Source organism: Podarcis pityusensis (assembly GCF_964106645.2).
Source record: "Podarcis pityusensis genome assembly, chromosome: 6".
In the NCBI taxonomy this organism is placed as follows: domain Eukaryota; kingdom Metazoa; phylum Chordata; class Lepidosauria; order Squamata; family Lacertidae; genus Podarcis; species Podarcis pityusensis.
In genome coordinates this window covers 65324027-65339114 of record NC_138030.1, presented here as the reverse complement: position 1 = coordinate 65339114, position 15088 = coordinate 65324027, and the positions used below count along the sequence as shown (strand labels likewise).

The following is a 15088-nucleotide window of genomic DNA, read 5'->3' as shown; positions in this document are numbered from 1 at the left end:
CCCATACCACATTGCCTCCCCATCAACAAACACCCTCTCTTCACAGACCATGCCCCTCACTGGCCCGCTTTGCTTCCTCCCTGAGTATTTTTGGCTGGTTGAAATGTGTCCTTAAATACCGTTACAGTGGTACCTCAGTTTAAGAACAGCCCTGTTTAAGAACTCTGTTTAAGAACAGCCCAGTTTACGAACTCTGCAAAACCGGAAGTAGTGTCCGGTTTGCGAACCTACATCCACACCTTCATTTTATTTTATTTTAATGCAAGATTTACACAAAACAGCAGTTTTAAAAAGTGTGTCCCTCAGAGACCAGCAAGAATATGGAGTCAATTGCAAGAAAGGTTTCCACTGCCTTTCTTCCCTTTTTCTTTTCTTGCCTCCTATGTCTGCAAGGGCAAATTTTTCCCCCATATAAAATACAGTTGTTTTGTGCAAGAGCAGTTCTGCACAAAATAGCTACTTAAAAAATAAAAATACTGCACACCTACCTTGAGCAACAACCACTGGAAAAGGGCAGGCTGCATCCTTTCCTTTGGGCTCATGGAAACTGCATGGAAGTAGGGGGTGGGGGTGCATAAACTACATCCAGAAAATGTCACCACAAATGTAAAAAAAGAAGAAGAAGAAGCTCACCCACACAACACACTTCAGTGTGTCCACAGTCTGTTAACATGCATTTTTATTTTAGATTTTCTTTCCTTGCTGGATTATCTGTGGTTTGGGGAAATCAAACTTTAACATACGGAAAGTACAGCCAACCAACTTGGATGAGGAGGATGTTGTGCAGATGCTGCAAATATAAAACAATAGGGAGTCAAGCATCTTCAGATACTCACTAAACTCCAGAGTGGATGACTCTTCAATCTCTTATAAAAACATTGTTCTTTATTTTATCTACATGACTTCCCAATAGAATATATGTCTGAATACCATAATTATTACTGACAGAACAGTGAGCAAAGCATCTGGTCTGATCCTGTGACCATTTATGCAGTATGGGATATGATAGTAGTAGCTGTGTTGGACCTCAGCCTGTGTACTTTGAAACAAAAGCACCAGGTCACATAGAGTGAGCGGCTCCTAAGCGTCTCCCACTTTGCCATTTATTTAATTTGCCCAGGCTACCTATCCTCGACCAAGCACCGCGCCAGGGAGCATACAGCAACCAGTCCGACTGCAGCCACTTCTCAGCTGTGCCACAGATGAACCTGCACCAAAGGCTGCTTCTAGACCAAAGCATCTCGTCTATGAGAAAGAACATCAATATGCCAGCGGGGTCAGACTTTGCTCTTTTATACAAGTGCTGCTGTAGAAAGAATGATTATAAACTCAATCACTGTATTCATACTTAACTCATGGCCCAGCACAAGGTTAGCTAACACAGTGCCCTCCAGAGATTATTGGATTCCAGCTCCCACCTGCCCCAGATATCATAGCTAAGGATGATGGGAGCTGTAGTCCAACAGCAAGTTCTTTGAGGGTTAAGATGTTAACTCTTATGTTGGCTAATGTTCTAGGAGAAATTTCTGTTTCTTTTACTCTTTGGAAATCGAAGTGAAATTATTAGACTGTGCCGGTACATGCAGTTTTAAAGCTCCCTTTCTCCCCTTTTCAATTGAGCTGATAGAGGCGAATAATTAGGGATGTGGGGTGAGAATTTGAAGCACAGGTTCAAGCAGAATCAAGGCAGACCTGGCTGAGCAGGTGTGCTTCTTTGATTCTACCTGTACCCCAAACTCTCTCTAGCTGCTACCCTGTTCTTCTCTTCCCTAACACAAAAAAACTCAACTGCTAGGACAGGCTTCCTCAAACTCGGCCCTCCAGATGTTTTGAGACTACAATTCCCATCATCCCTGACCACTGGTCCTGCTAGCTAGGGATCATGGGAGTTGTAGGCCAAAAACATCTGGAGGGCCGAGTTTGAGGAAGCTTGTGCTAGGATGTCAGTTATCCAGTTCCATGTGCCAGGAAGTGGGTAACTCAAATTCTGCCCCCCCCCCAAAAAAAAACAGTTGGTTTTGTAACTTCTCTTAGTACCAACTTAAGCAAAATTATATTGTTCTTTTCTGATATCTATCATTCCATTTTTTGTGTTATTTTGCATCATTCATTCTGCATTTGCTGTTCATTGGGAGGGGCATGGACCTTTGAGATAGTAGGGTCTCCAGCTGTTTTTGCACTAAAATACCCTGACCACTGGTTCCCTGCTAGCTAGGGATGATGGGAGTTGTAGTCCAAAAACAGCTGGAGATCAAAGTTTAGGAAACCCTGGGTTAGACCAAAGGTCCATATAGGTCAGCATCATTCTATCACCGACAGTGAACAGCCAGATTCTTCCCGGAAACACAGCCGTTGGTACTGTCACTACCTCTGAACATGGAGGTTTAATGTAGCTGTCATGGCTAACAGCTATCGATCCACAAGTATGTCTGATCCTCTTTTTAAAAAACATCTAAGCCAGTAGCCCTCGCCACATCTTTTGGCAGTGAACTCTATTCATCACTTACACGTTGTGCGGAGAAGTACTTTCTGAATCTACTGCCAATCACTTTCATTGATTGTGTACTTTCTTTGTAATTGCCTCAGTTAGTAAGCTGCCATGATCTGGCATGTGATTATTCAGATTCATGACTGGAATGCAGATACATGGCCAACGGGATGCTCTCCAGCACACCCACAGTCACTGGGGATGTTCTGGCAAGTGCAAACCTCACACATGAGGCACCAAATGTTCTCGGTGCATGTGCCCCTTGTTCCCTGGAGGAAACCCTGTCAACTGTGAATGGGAGAGATGTGGTGTACCTTGGCATGTGCCCACTCCATGTTTACAAGCACAGGTTTGCCCTTCTCACAGTTCTTTCCTTTCACACAGAGTTCACTGTGGCAAACCCTGAGGTACAGTACATGCACATGAAAACCTCCCATAAATATTATCTCATAAAAGCAGAGGACAAAGGGAAATCCAAACCCTAGGGGAGCAGTAAAAGGGGTGGGATGTATTGAGAATCTGTATCGCAGACCAGAAATGAACAAGTGGGTCTGTATTCACCCCCTTAAAAAAAGAAATTTATTTTTGATTTTTAAAATCCGTTGAATCTAAAGTACTGAGAAATTCTAAGCAAAAAAAGTTTATCAAATACTTAATGCATAATTTTAAGTTAGGCATAGGTGCTAACTGCTGTTAAATATTTCAGGGAGAGAAAGGGGTGCTAAAATCTCTGGATTATTCAGCTGGAATATCCCCATACCGACTTCCTATCGTGAACAATTTTATGGTACCTATTCCACCACCTCCCAAAAGTGAGAAGAAAAGTGGGGCACTGAGAGGCCGCCGTTTTCGCCCAACAACCGCACCCAATGGCTTGGAGCAAATGATGAAGGTAATATGATTTTGCCATAATTTTTGGCTTTCATGTTTCCTCGATATCACATTTCCTCCTAAAACCTTTGAGGATGTAGACTGATACACCTGCAAATTGAAACTCTATCTGTTTGCAGAATGTAACTGATCTGCTTTCTATAGTGGCTCCTCACCTTTGGATTGCACTAAGATAAAAATGGATCTCTGTTTGTGAATGGAAGATGAAGATAGAAGGTTGATAGAACAAACACACACACACTCACATATATTGTGTATGTTTCTGTTTCTTTTAGTTTGTTTTCCCCTCTTTTCATTATTTTGCGCTTTTTAGGTATTATCTTTGTCTGGTTTTTATAGTATTATATGTTGAAAACCTTCAATAAAATTGATTGTTTTTTAAAGTGACATCTTGGATCAGGCCAAAGTCCCATCTGGTTCAGTGTTTTCTTTCCTGTCCGATACCTATGGCATGCCCACAAGGAGGGCATGAAGGCAATAGGCCCTAAACGGCCTTGGCCCAGTATACCTGAAGGAGCGTCTCCACCTCCATTGTTCAGCCCGGAGACTGAGTCCAGCGCCGAGGGCCTTCTGGCGGTTCCCTCGCTGCGAGGAGCCAAGTTACAGGGAACCAGACAGAAGGCCTTCTTGGTAGTGGCGCCCACCCTGTGGAACGCCCTCCCATCAGATGTCAAAGAGAAAAATAACTACCAAACCTTTAGAAGACACCAAAGGCAGCCCTGTTTAGGGAAGCTTTTAATGTTTAATAGGTTATTGTATTTTAGTGTTTTGCTGGAAGCCTCCCAGAATGGCTGGGGAAACCCAGCCAGCTGGGCGGGGTATAAATAATAATAATAATTATTATTATTATTATTATTATTATTATTATTATTATAGCACTCTCCTGTAGTTCTGCAAACATGCTGCCTCTGATCCTAGAAGTCCTATATGGCCTTTGTGACTAGTAGCCCCTGATAGACTTATCCTCTATGAATTTGTCTAATAAAGCTACCTAAAGTGTGGCAGTGAATTCCATTGGTCACATCATTTACCTTCACTGGATTATTATGAAAGAGGAGGGAACATTTTTCTGTATCCACTTTCTGCATACTTCTGTCATATTACCCCTTGCCTGCGTTTCCCCTAAAGGAAAAAGCCCCCCACACTAATCTTTTCCGTAGGTGGGTTGCTTCAGACTCCTCAGAATTCCAGTTGTTCTTTACTGCACTTCTGATGCAGTTTCTTTCCAGTGCTTCAGTATTCTTCTTGCTGTGTGGTGACCAGAGCAGTACACTGTATTCCACGTGTGGTTTCACCATAGATTTCTCCAATGCCATTGCGATATTGCCAGTTTTATTTCTGAGCTCTTTCATAATGATCCTATTATTTTATGCTGGAAGTGAGATGTTGTTGTTGTTGTTGTTGTTGTTACCCCACCCATCTGGCTGGGTTGCCCCAGCCACACTGGGCGGCTTCCAACATCAGACATTAAAAACTTCCCAATGCAGGGCTGCCTTCAGAAAAGACATTAAAAGTTGCACAGTTCTTTATCTCCTTGACATCTGATGGGAGGGCGTCCCACAGGGAGGGCACCACTGCTGAGAAAAAGCCCTCTGCCTGGTTCCCTGTAACGTGGCTTCTTGTAGCGAGGGAACTGCCAGAAGGCCCTCGGAGCTGGACTTCAGTGTCCAGGCTGAACAATGGGGGTGGAGACGCTCCTTCAGGTATACGGGGCTGAGGCTGTTTTAGAGCTTTAAAGCTCAACACCAACACTTGGAAATGGACCGGGAGCCAGTGTAGAGCCTTTAGGACCAGTGTTGTATGGTCCTTGGCAGCTGCTCCTGGTACCCAATCTAGCTGCCACATTCTGGATTAGTTGTAGTTCCCATGTCACCTTCAAAGGTAGCCCCACATAGAGTGCATTGCAGTAGTCCAAACAGGAGATAACCAGAGCATGTACCACTCTGGCGACAGTGCACAGGCAGGTAGGGTCTCAGCCAGCATACCAGTTGCCCTGGACACAGAATTCCAGCATAGAATTCACCTTTTCCATTACTGCCGCATGAGATGTTCTCTACCTCTGACGTACCACATCTCTCCATCGTGTGATGCTCTGTGCAGCCCCAAACAGCTTAAAGGTAAAGGTACCCCTGACCGTTAGGTCCAGTCGTGGACGACTCTGGGGTTGCACGCTCATCTCGCTCTATAGGCCGAGGGAGCCAGCGTTTGTCCGCAGACAGCTTCCGGGTCATGTGGCCAGCATGACTAAGCCACTTCTGGTGAACCAGAGCAGCACACGGAAACACTGTTTACCTTCCCGCTGGAGCGGTACCTATGTAGCTACTTGCACTTGACGTGCTTTCGAACGGTTAGGTTGGCAGGAGCAGAGACCGAACAAAAGGAGCTCACTCTGTCGTGGGGATTTGAACTGCTGACCTTCTGATTGGCAAGCCCTAGGCTCTGTGGTTTAGACCTCAGTGCCACCCACATCAGCTTAGGTTAGTCCATTAGACTCTTTCCATGTGGTGCATTTGGAATATGTGTCAAGGCAGTGGGATGGCCGTAAGTGATTGCTTTGGATTCTAGCAGAGGGATTGTGCATGCCAAGTTGCCAGTTGCTCACTGCCTTGCCACATGCTCAGAGTGCGATTGCTGAACACTGACCGCAGAAAATATCAGCCATGGAAAACTGCAGGTATCTCAGTGGACTTTTGTGCTCTTTGATGTAGGAGACAGTGAAGTTCTACAGGCCTCAAATACAGAGCAATGCGTATGTTACCATGATCTATTTGGGGAAAACAGTGCACCTGTCCTATGACCTTTTAGACAACCGAGAGGAAATCAAAATATATCAACAGCACTGTGGAGGTGAAAACCTGTGTGTGTTCAGAGCCAAAGTACTGGAGGGAGGTAAGCATGAGAAAGCCCAAGAGTTCATTTCAGTTCTGGAAAACTCTTTATTTTATGTGGATAAACTGTGGAAGTGGAAGCGAAATTATTTCCACGAAGCTGTGTGTCGTTATGCGTGTCCAGGGACGTATATACCAGCTGCCTCAAACTAAGTCTAGATTTACTGTTTCATGATTGAAAACGAGGCTGCAATTACTTTTGCAAATTATGGAAGAAGGGGATGTACAGCGGTGATTTAGCAAAATACAGCGGGTTAGATTAATTTTTGGATGGAGATGTATGGTTAATAAAATGCTTGCAGGGGTAAAATGAATACCAAATTATCTGCTTACAAGAAGCTATAATATATCAGGGTGAGCTGTTTATGACTCCAGGAGGGAAATGAATACATGCTTGAGCTTTGATTCTGAACGTGAATCAATGGTGACGATGTTGATCTGAGGGAAGGCTTGCACATTGGGTAGAATTAATCTCATGGCACGATAGAGGGCGATTGCTGTGGAAGGATGTAGTCTCTATTTTACTTATTTATTTGAATTAAATAATAAATTAAGTAAATATAATTTACATTATTTAATTTGCAGTAGTGCTAGGCAATGAATACAATGTAGAAGTAAATATAGCCCATTCCCAGAGGTCTTGGATGGGACATACCACAGGTGGCGAACCCTTTTCAGCATGCGAGCCAGTGTGGTGTAGTGGTTAGAGTGGCAGACTAGGACCTGGGAGACCAAGGTTCAAATCCCCACTCAGTCATGAAGCTTGCTGGGTGACCTTGGGTCACTCACTTCCTCTCTTGCCTCTCTCTTACCTTGCAGGGTTGTTGTGAAGATAAAATAGGGAAGAGGAGAACTACATAGGCCACCTTGAGCTCTGTGGGTGGGCAAGATACAAATAAAAGGAATGAATGAATGAATTCCCTTTTAGGCAACCTTCGGAAGGTCAAATATAAGTAGTGGGTGGGGCCAGAGATAAAGTCATGTGGGGCAATGAGTGTGAATGCTACCTTTGTACATAGAACCATAGAATTGTAGAGTTGGAAGGGTCCTGGGGGTCATCTAGTCCAACCCCTTGCAATGCAGGGATCTCAGCTAAAGCATCAGTGACAAATGGCCACCCCACCTCTGCTTAAATACTAGTACAGTAGGCTAGTATCTGCACGCATTCTGTAGCTTCCATCAAGACAAAAAAGAGCCAGGAAAAAAACCACCACAGGTGTGAAGCATGACCAGTGAGGCCTGTGACCTAAGGAAAGCATGCATGACCGAAGGCATTTTTTTTTTTAAAAAAAGGAAAACAAAAAGCCCTAAAGGGTAAAGGGGAATCCCTCAAAAACAGCTTCATGAAGACTGAGCATGAGAACATAGCTATAGAGTGCTTCTGGCAGTGGGTGATCAGGAGGATGGAAAATGGGTAACAAGAATGGAATGGAGAGGCTGGAATCCTGAACAGCAGAATGTTGCACTGCAACATTTTGTTGCAGCCCCAACCCATGGCAGTGTTGCAAGCAAGTTCCTTCTAGTTTTTTGGAGTTGCAACTACTTTCATTCTCACAACAGAACAAATGAGGCAAGTTACTTGTTTAGTATTAATTTATCTGACAAGAAGATAGTTGCCTCTGGTGAATCCAAGATTCTCTCCACTGGGCAACATTAGATGCCTTACGTTTATAGTTTGATTAGAGCTTTGGCTTCCTCTTCCTAAACTTAGTTATTTCTTTTGCTAAATTTCTCTCCTGCCACTTTTAGTACGCAGTGCTCCCAGGATGATGTATAATAGAATTCATGCACATACACATCACAATCCATCACTAAAATAACAAAATGAACAAGAGATGAAACATTATAATGAGAATCAGGAAAGAAAATAAACATCTTTTACATAGTGAGGGAAGAAAACAAAAGTATTTCCTTGGCATCGAAACGATAACAACATAAGCCCAGGTGAATCTCCTCAAGGAGAGGTTTCCAAAACATTTTGCCATAAACTAAGAATCTCTCATCAGTCACCACCCACTTGACATCAGCAGGTGGTCTCACCCAAGGGAGCGTTTCAGATCAGAGTGATAACTCAATATACAGCAAACACAGCCTCAACAGGTACCTGAGCCCCAGGCTCTATAGGCTTACTCTCACAAATGTTTTATAATAATTTTTACAGCAGTATTTCTCAAGCCTGGGTAACTAGCTGTTTTTGGGCTACTATTCCCATGATCCCTGACCACTCGTCTTGCTAGCTAGGGATGATGATAGTCCAACAACTTCTGGGGACCCAAGGTTGAGAAAGGCTGTCTCATAGTAATGGTGGACCAGTGGCTGACAATAGGTTGCCAGGGAGTCCAGCAGCCTCTGGAGGGTCACAGGTTTCACTTCTCTGAACTGCTATTTGCTCTGCAGGCCTTTTGTGGCAGAACGTCTTGGTCAATACAGTAGATGATTGGGCTTCTTACTTGTCACGTTTTAAATCCAGCTGAAGCAAGCAGAAAAAGCCAGATGAGGCATTCTTGGACAGTGCCATTTCTATCTACAGGGTTAGGGTTGAATGTAGAAAAAATACTCTGATGCCAAAAAGCTCACCTGAGAAAGTTTGAGCCCAGCTTTCTCTCAGGCACACCTTTACACACACACACACACACACACACACACACACACACATTCCCCTTGATGCAGGAAATCTTTCATATGTGCCACCTCCTCCCAGCGATAAGGTGCCACATGCTTTCCCTGTACACTTGAATCAGCTCTTAACTCACCTTAAATGCTGTGGAAAAGGCTCAAAACAGTCTTGTGTTGTTGCTGCTGTTTTCAATTGCAGAAACTTTTCAGTTTGTCTCCAAGCGGCATTACGGCTTCCCCTTCAGTCTCACTTTTTACCTCAATGGAATGCAAGTGGACCGCTTAAGTACCTGCTGTGAATATAAACATCGGAAGGGGACTCGGCTGGGAGGCAAACATGGATACTTTGGTCTTGTCAACGTGGAACGATCAGCTCCTTGCTACAGGTATGGACAATGGGTTGGTTGTCTGTTGGGACCTGGAGACTGTAGCAGATAAAATGGGCATGAAGGAAACTCGGCTCTTGAATTTGCTGCCAGGCTCTTCTTTTAGGGCCCTGCACCTGTTCAGCTATAGGTTCATGAACTGGCTGCCATCTTGGATCCTGCTGATTCCAAGCTCCAAAAGAGAAGCCTCATGCAGCCCAAAACCCCCACCATTAGCACCATTTTAATACTTGCAGTTAAATTGTGGCAGAAGCTTTCATGATCCTGAGAACACATCATCCAATGTACGTGATGGCATGGTGCATCTGACAAAGTTGGCGCTGACCCAAGGAAGCTTCTGCCACAATATGCTGGTTAGTATTTATGGGTTATGCCACTCTCGGTTGGTTTTGCTGAAACAGGCAGCTCTGGATAGTCAACTATAGCCATAAAATGAGACCAGCTATTCTATTGTTTCTTGAACTCGAGTATGTGGCAGCGTGCGACATCAAATGCATAACAGAGACTGAGGAGGCACAGGAGGTGCATATGCACGTATGAGTTGAAGGAGAATAGAGAATAAACCTTTTAAACAAGGATGCACTTTCAGATTCTGGGAATTCAAAAAACAAAACGAAACAAAAAACCTTAAGAACGAGACACCAATAAACCATTGACGCGAGTATGAAGGCACTGCATGGCTTCATTTGATTGCTTGATTTGTTTGAAACTGTTTCACCGGTTGACACCACTTTTGCATGGCTTTCCTCTCATTTTGTGGCTTTGCTTGGTTGGGGTTGATTTGTGGGGCGCTTTCAAGGTAACAGTCCTGCTTTGTAGCAGTAGACTGAACAAGATAGTCTTCTAATTCTGTTCAACTCTGCATCCCAGTAATGTATTCATTAAGTGCTTTCAGGTATTGCTGTATCTTTTCCTAAATATTCAAGGTCTGTTTAGGAAATAACGATGCTAAGACGGTTAAGATAAAAATAATGCTCAAAAATTACATTATAGATCACAGCCATCTTTTAAAGGATGGAGTCTCCAATGTACTTCCTGGTTTATTCTGATGTTGCAATTAAATTAATATGGGCACACCAGGACTCTCATTTTTGTCTTTCGCTGAAATCAGTGGCAACGCAGCAATTTCTCCTTGGAAGCATTCCTTTCTACAACATTTCTTTTGATTTGCAAAGTAGTACCAGGCAAGAGAGTGCATTCAAATTTTCTAGTCTCATCTTTCCCTGTTATAGGATATTTTATAAATAACAACGAAAAGCAGAAGAAAAAGAAAGAAATGGGAACCCCCATAGAGCCAAATTACTTTTCAGATAAGCATATTCCACTATCCAGAAACACTTTCCCCCTCTTCAGAGTAAGATTTGCATAATGTATGTAAATGTTATGCTATCACTGGTGTGATAAGGCTGTTCGGAGGAGTGGAAAGCATGCAAATTAGAGGTGGTTGTATTTTTCAGTAAACGTCCAAACTAGCTACATGCGTGTGTTTCTGTGCCAATTTGCTCCAAAAAACTTGGGAAAATAGCAAAATGCTTCAAACAATATCTTTTATAAGGGAAGAATGTTTACTTCTGACATATCAACATGTAAGTCTTAAGTATGCAATCCTAGTATAGACACATACCTGGGAATAAGCCCCATTGAATTCAGTGGGGCTTTCTTCTTAGTAGATATGCATAGGATTGCACTTCTAACCATTTTAATTATTATGGCTATGAACCTCATTTGCTATTTTGTTGCCCATGCACCCAGTTTGAAAATACCGTTTTAGAGCTTTTAGCAGTCTGCTTAGGTTTCTATCGTCTACAATATCTTCTACAACCTTGATGACTTCACTGCTTACCTCAGATTCCAGATCACTTATGAAGAGAGTAAACAGCACCAGTCCTTCCCTCCCCCAATTGCACTGTGATATATGTCCATTTCTTCCTCCCTCCCCAATTCTTTTGACGATGTGTTCCTAAGTCATAAGCCATAATAGGGTTTGTCTTCCTGTCTTGTGATTGCTAAGTCCCCACAGGGGCTCCTGATAGAGCAAAAGAAAATATATATATATGGAGAGGGTAGTGCAGGAGAACAAATCACACCTAAACAATCATAGTTTGTAGGAATACAGACTCTCTACAAGTCTTTGAAAACATAATTTTGAACCATATATACTCGAGTATAAGCTGACCTGAACATAAGCTGAGGCACTGAATTTTACCACAAAAAAATGGGGAAACGTACTGCGTATAAGCCGGTTCACCACACCAGAGGCTGGTGGTGGCGGCGGTGGAGGAAGAACAAGCAGCCCCAAAGGGCTGCTTTTGGGCTGCTTGTTCTTCCTCTTCTGCCGCCACCAACAGCGGCAAAGGTGGAGGAGCAGGAAGGAGCAGCCTGAAAGGACCCTGACTCGAGTATAAACCGAGGGGGGCTTTTTCAGCATTAAAAATGTGCTGAAAAAGTCGGCTTATACTCGAGTATATACGGTAAGTGGTGCACCGTGGAATAAACCAGACAAATAATTCTTTTTATAGAAATCTTTACAAAGTATGATTCGCTGTGGGATAAAAACATGTGTTTGCATCCTTTCTCATCCTCTGCCAACAGAATTGTGGCTACTCCTCTTAAAAGAGGCTCTTCTTCTTTTCCCAGATCAATATGCCTGCTTCGTATTTCTCCAATACAATTTGCAACCTGTTAACCATGCTATTTCCCCCCCATCCATAACAAGCTAAGTTTGATGGCATTGCCATTTTGCAACCATTCCTTATGAATCCACAGATAGTCCTACTCAGAGTAGACCCACTGAAATTAATGGGTCTAAGTTGGGCATGTCTATTAATTTCAGTAGATGTGTCTCCTTTGAGCTTGATTAATATTGGATATAACCCACTTCTTTGCACTTATAAGCACTTCTTTGCACATATAAGCACAGGAACCTAAGATGCAGCTGTAAATCTGATGTTGTTTCTTCAAGGCTCTTAAGCCACAGGAAAGCCCCATGGTTTGTGTCCTTTCCATTATCCATGGTCTGCTTTCATAATCTCCCACTCTGCCTTTACCAGGTGTATCATCGCAATGGGTCTGGACAAAAAGCCTTCGCCTCCCAAGAAAAAGATAGTTGTTGCCGATGAAGAAAAGAAAGAAGATTCTGCGAAGGAAGAATATAGCAGTAAGCTACCAGGGAGTAGCAGCAGTGGAGAGGAAAGCAAATATTTAAGGTTTACTCCAGCTCCCAGACAACAGAAAGAATTTGTGGGAGATGCTCAAGAAATGCAAGTGGAGGAAAGAAAAAGAGCAATAGAAAGAGCCCTTGGTGACTATGAAAAGAGCCCAAGAATTGCAGCGATTGATGGTACAGTATGAATGGGGAGAAATTGTTGCACAGTATATGCCCTGCAGGCATAAAGTTCTAGTGCCAATCTCTGGCATCTTCAGTTAAGGAATCTCAGGTGGTAGATGACAGAGGAGACCCCTCTCTGCCTGAGACCCTAGAGAGCACCTGCCAGTTATAATTAAGCAAACATGGGCTAGATCATTGGTTTTCAACTGGTGTGTCAGGACTCAATACTGGGTCACTGATTTATGGTAAGGTAAAAGGTAAAGGACCCCTGGACAGTTAATTCCAGTCGAATTTGACTATGGGGTGTGGCACTCATCTCTGCTTTTCAGACCAAGGGAGTTGGCATTTATCCATAGACAGCTTTTCCAGGTCATGTGGCCAGCATGACTAAACCACTTCTGGCGAATGGAAACACTGTTTACCTTCTGCGGTGGTACCTATTTATCTACTCATGCTGGTATGCTTTCAAACTGCTAGGTTGGCAGGAGTTGGGACAAGGCAATGGGAACTCACCCCATCACATGGATTTGAACTGCCGACCTTACAATCGGTAAGCCCAAAAGGCTCACTGGTTTAGACCACAGCACCACCTGAACCCCATGGTCTATTGTGGGTCGCAACAGCAGTGCTATCACAATACAAATATATGGGGGGGAATTAAGAAGTGCCCCCCGGTTAATAATTGTGTTGAAGGTGTGTCCTGGGTCTGGAAAGGTTGAGGACTACAGGGCTAGAAGGACCAATGGTCTAACCCCATATAAAATAGCTCCTTAAGTTCCTATGAAAATTGCCCCCTAGTTATCCTGTATTCATAAACATAATCGTACACACACTCATCATCACACCCACAGAGATGTCGTCACATGATAGGCTGCATGGCCAGACACAGGAGTTACTATTACTGATACAGTGCCATTAGTGACCATTTAACCCCTTTTTGTTTAGCTGTAACCATTTTGCAGAGCTGTTTATTTATTTAAGATAGTTCTAACTCAGGCTTCCTCAGACTCAGCCTTCCAGATGTTTTTGGCCTACAACTCCCATGATCCCTAGCTAGCAGGACCAGTGGTCAGGGGGGATGGGAATTGTAGTCCTAAAACATCTGGAGGGCCAAGGTTGAGGAAGCCTGTTCTAACTTTTTCAAACATAGTGGCTTACAATGCTGCTTAAAAACAATTAAGAATATCACCAATTTATCCTTCATTCTTTATAAAGCACAAAAAACAGCAAAGCCAAAGTAAGTAAATAAACTCCAAATACACTTTGAAATGATGCCTAAAATACTGCTAAAGAGGCATGATGAGATTTCCTGGTACAGTGAATGTCTCAGAAGTTGAATGTTTCTGTTTTCGAACGCCAAAAACCCGGAACTAAATGCTTCCGTTTTTGAATGCGCCTCAGAAGTTGAATGGCTTCCGCTGAGTGTTTCTCAATTTACTCAATTAAATTTGCAGACCACCCTTTGTGCTTCGGTTTTTGAATGTTTCAGAAATTGAACAGTCTTCCAGAATGGATTACGTTCGAAAACCGAGGTACCACTGTACACATGACATGGCAAAGCTTGTAATCTGTAAAGCGTGGGTGAGAAATGTTGGTTCTCCAGAAGCTGTTGAACTGCAACTCCCATGAGCCCCAGCTAGCATGGTCGAGGATGATGGGAGCTATAGTGTGACAACATTTGGATGGCCACAGGTTTTCTCCCCTTGCCATGAAGCAGATGTAACTATGTACATTGTGTTTTTACCTCTTTGTGAGCAAAAGTGGCTGACGGTTTCTGCTTCAAGGAGAATGCAGCAAGTAGTAAGGGATGACTTCAGTTCTGCACACATACACACACATTTATCATCTCTAAATGAAAAATTTGGAATTAATTCATTATTTTCAGATTTAGAGTTCAGTCAACGGATTCACCTCAAATGCATGCATTTAGTCCTATTAGCAGGAGTCGGGTAGAGTCCTCTGCTTCTGCTAATAGGACTAAAATCATGCATTTGAGCAGAGCTGGGCTGTCCTGTTAGCAAAGTTGCCCCTCTGTACAGGAATTGAAGCCCCACCACTGACTTTTGTTTGTTTCCACATGTGAGTCCTTTGCATGCTCTATCTATTTTCCCGCCATAAATATATTCTCACTTCCAACTCTTGAAACTTCCTTTGTGAGTTTATTGCAAGTTTCTCATTAGTTACCAGCTGTGCAGTTTTGTTTCATCTCCCCTCTTCCCCCTTCAGGAGGTAGATACCTTTCAGACAATTACCTGTGGAGGAGACTCTGGCTGTCCCAGATGCAGCTGGTACCCTCAATCGATGCAATTAAATTTACTTACTCCTTAAGCCCCACTCTACAGGTTATTGTTTATTTGCCTAATTGGTTCCGCATGAGATGCTCCCCCCTATATTTCTTGTTCTTCCTGGCATTCTGTCATTTGAACATGGAGGAAAGTTGATAGGGAAAGGAAAGAGGTGAAAAAATGTGGTCCCCAGGGAATATATCTGG

The 15088-nt window shown here is 43.3% G+C and overlaps 1 protein-coding gene across 3 annotated transcripts in view; it reads left to right on the top strand.

Annotated features, from left to right (window-relative positions):
• ERICH3 (glutamate rich 3) overlaps nucleotides 1-15088 on the top strand; it is a 61312-nt gene that overhangs the window by 17015 nt on the left and 29209 nt on the right. For all 3 annotated transcript variants that reach the window (XM_081008959.1, XM_081008961.1, XM_081008960.1), the window contains 5 exons: nucleotides 1121-1276; nucleotides 3195-3380; nucleotides 6088-6268; nucleotides 9083-9269; nucleotides 12320-12609. In XM_081008959.1, coding sequence (XP_080865085.1) covers nucleotides 1121-1276; nucleotides 3195-3380; nucleotides 6088-6268; nucleotides 9083-9269; nucleotides 12320-12609 — 1000 coding nt within the window. The remainder of the gene's footprint in view (nucleotides 1-1120; nucleotides 1277-3194; nucleotides 3381-6087; nucleotides 6269-9082; nucleotides 9270-12319; nucleotides 12610-15088) is intronic.